General features: G+C 41.4%; 1 protein-coding gene across 2 annotated transcripts in view; it reads right to left on the reverse strand.

Moving 5' to 3' along the window:
* tmem164 (transmembrane protein 164) overlaps nt 1-1,309 on the reverse strand; it is a 20,688-nt gene extending 19,379 nt beyond the window's left edge. The window contains exons 1-2 of one of the 2 annotated variants that reach the window (XM_008402632.2): nt 833-1,309; nt 346-714 (exon numbers count right to left, since the gene is read on the reverse strand). In XM_008402632.2, the coding sequence (XP_008400854.1) occupies nt 346-708 (363 nt within the window). In that variant the 5' untranslated portion in view covers nt 709-714; nt 833-1,309. Of the gene's footprint in view, nt 1-345 lie in introns of both variants that reach the window. The other variant, XM_008402631.2, reaches the window with a different exon arrangement.
* Between the last annotated feature and the right edge of the window lie 2,010 nt (nt 1,310-3,319).

Raw genomic sequence — 3,319 nt, forward strand, 5'->3', positions numbered from 1 at the left:
TTTTTTTTTTATGGCTGATACAGAAGTTTTCTTTGAGCAGCAATCTGCCAATTTCAATTCTTTCCTACTTACAATGCTACATAAAAGAAATCAAAGCAGGTCAGGACTCTTTGACCTGTCACTAACAAGTCTGATTCTGATCACTGGCTGAGGAATGTTTTGAGGAACCCACATCCAGGAAGTAATTACTGCTACAGTGTTCCTCCATTACAGAGGCTGGACCATCACTACTCAATTCAATACCTCAATAACAGAACAGGATCTTAAAGGGTGACAAAAGTCTTCACACACACTCTTTGAACAGTTCTCTAATGTAAACACACATCACGATCAGCTCATGCCTACCTGAGTCATGGTGATTATATGGCAGGGATTCAGAAGATAAATCACAGTCTTAGTCGCAAACTTGAACCCGACTTCTATTCCAAAAGTCATGCAAAGAGAGACCAGCAACAGGTTCTTGCCCAGACTGTCCTTCTTCGGCTTCACGCAGTCCCCGCCGACAACCCTGAACTCCTTTGCAAAGTTTATCTTCTTCAGTGCAACGCCGACCTCCAGCAGCGAGATGAAGAGGATGGCCAGGCTCTCCACGATGCGCTGATGGACGGGGAGGAAGGCTGCGCACTCGGGCCCCCCGTTGCCCTCAAACTTCGGGTCCACCCCGCCGTAAATCCAGTCCAGCAGGCTGTATATGTTGTACCGGGACATGTTCCTCTTTTCGGGTTGGAATAGATACGAACAAGATGGGATAAAAGACGTCACACTGACTTCTTGGCGAAACATGTACAGCGGGATTTCCTTGTGGTTCACTCCGTAGTAGACATGTACTCACCTCCTGGGTGGATTTCAGATAGCTAGCCCGGTAAACTACCTCATCCGCAGGCGGAGGAGGAACTTCGGTTAGCGACAGGAGGAAGCTGTTGTCAAGGCTACCCGCCGCTGGTGTTTAGTGTGGAGCAAGCCCCTCTCTCGTTTCTCGCGTTACTCCAAACAGGTTAACTCGTCAGGCTCATCTCAAGGCAGTGAAAATGCTGGTCGCCAGCTACCAATAGATGAGTCATGTTTGGAGCAGGTTACCGGACGCTGCGTTAGCATGTGTAAYCACCAATACACCACACAGGTAGCTAGCCTAGCTTCGGAGCCCCACTGAGCTGCCGAAGAGGTGCCGCTTGTTATCGCTTCACCCGGTTTTTAGTTTCCCAGGCTGCATTAAGCTGTCACTGAAAGTCACGATTCCACAATTGCTAATCACAAAAGCGTCTTTTCGGATTCATTATTAACAGCTGTGGAAATATGTTAAGGCTTACACCTGCCGAGGTAAACCACTGCCATTGCGTCAAAACTACCTGCAAGTCAAYGCTTAGGACATAACTAGATAAATCAACACCGCCCTATGTGGTGTATGTAAGTGGTGCGTTCATTGGGAATGAGGAAATTTTCATTTTCTTGTATCTATTAGAACAAATGACTTTATCGCGTTGACAAAGCTATTCTAAACCACAATGGCGTCTCTAGATCGAATAGACATTTTATGTAGGGACCTTCCAATAACTACTAGCATTATATAACSCACGTTTGATTTTGCAGATGCATTATTAGTCACATCTRAAAAAGTTWCACCCACTACCAAATATACAGTACAGTTAAAATTCTTTTTAAAATAAAATGTGTTAAGCTTCTGGGGAGAAAGGTGTTGTTTTTTCCCCCCTGATAGTAACATAAGTTAGAGTTGTGAAACAATATTTCTTTGCGTTCTGACATTTCTTCTGTTTTTGTTTTTCGGCACAGCTTAATGTTTTTAGATAATGAAATAAAGGTTGACACCTGACAATATAACACAAATAAAATGTTGCTGTGAGCTGACAATTTCTTTTAGGAGAGGAAATCACCTGATGTAAAACRAACTGTTGCCTTGCTTGATGGTAAAAAATTGCCATCAAACATCTGTTGTGCCTGGGGCAGCGAGCCTTTTTATGTCGTTGTGAGTCATTTTAGTGCACTTTGCTTTGCAGAATCGTTTMAGTTATGCCACAAAATAGTTTTTCTTTCCTTCTGTTTTTTTTTCTGTTTGTTTAGAGAGCATAGAGGGACATTTGCACTTGTTTCGGTATTCATAAATATTTACTTGATTTGAAAGTGGTGAATATTGGACAAACTTTCACAACATCACTGGAACGAGCAGCTTTTTTGATTAAATACCAATAATAAATAAGAAGAAAATTAATTTATTTGACATTTGGTATGAAAAAATTAAATTGTATTTATCCTATATGAAAGATACAGTTTCTTCCATAATATTATAGGATGTTAAACAGAACTTTGAAGGCGAGCAACATCAGATATRAGGTTCCTTAAAGTCCAAGCATTAAAGGAAATTAGCCATAAACGTCTGTGACATAATATGGTTGACAATCTGTACAGGAGTTGTTGTTTATTGGTTAACAGTATTTATTCTGACACCAATCCTCTTGTTACTGAATTTAGTRATAGCTCAGATAGACACCACAGCGCCAGGTTATAGATTTGGCTGCAGATCCACTGCTTTGATTACTGGAAAGAACGGTGCCAGTGGCTGGCTCACTAGTACAGACATCGCTATGGAGACCATCAAAAACAAAGTATTGCTTTACTTGTTGTACTTACGGTTGTCCATAACATCCTGTTATCCAAGGGACAAACATTCGTGGGAAACTGCCATGGTGTAGTTGTTTTATGCAGCTAAGCTCTGAGCTGTTGCTAAACCTATGGCAACCGGTTCCTTCATGAAAAAGTCACTTATTAGCCTGCACCATCAGAAGTTATCTTTATCTTAAAGTAAAATAATATAAACCCCATGTTGTACTGAATGAAGCCCCAAAAATATATTCTTAAAGAAATAAGCTGCTGTGAATGTGTGTGCAGCCATTCTCTTAACAGTTAATAGAAGGAAYACCCTCTTCAATTATTTTGTTCCCCCCAAAGAAGAATGAAAAACATTACGATCCACATCTACAGGCGTTTCACAGCAGGATGTGTGTCCAAAAAGCAGAGTTCTCCATGTTAAAGATGCTGAACCAGTAGGATATCCTCAGCGCTTCTGGCTGAAGTCTGCCATCACCATGGCTACCAGCAGACTCACGACTCATTCACCTGTTTATATCTTATCTGGCAAAAATAATAATGGTAACACTTTATTTGAAGGGGTGTGCATAAGACTGACATGACACTGTCTTAAACATGACATAACATCTGTCATGAACATAAAGAAGTCTTTATGAATGTTTATGACTGTTGTCATGAAGGTGGGCTGCACAGTGGCGCAGTTGGTAGAGCTGTTGCC

Source organism: Poecilia reticulata, unplaced genomic scaffold (genome assembly GCF_000633615.1).
Source record: "Poecilia reticulata strain Guanapo unplaced genomic scaffold, Guppy_female_1.0+MT scaffold_243, whole genome shotgun sequence".
NCBI lineage: Eukaryota > Metazoa > Chordata > Actinopteri > Cyprinodontiformes > Poeciliidae > Poecilia > Poecilia reticulata.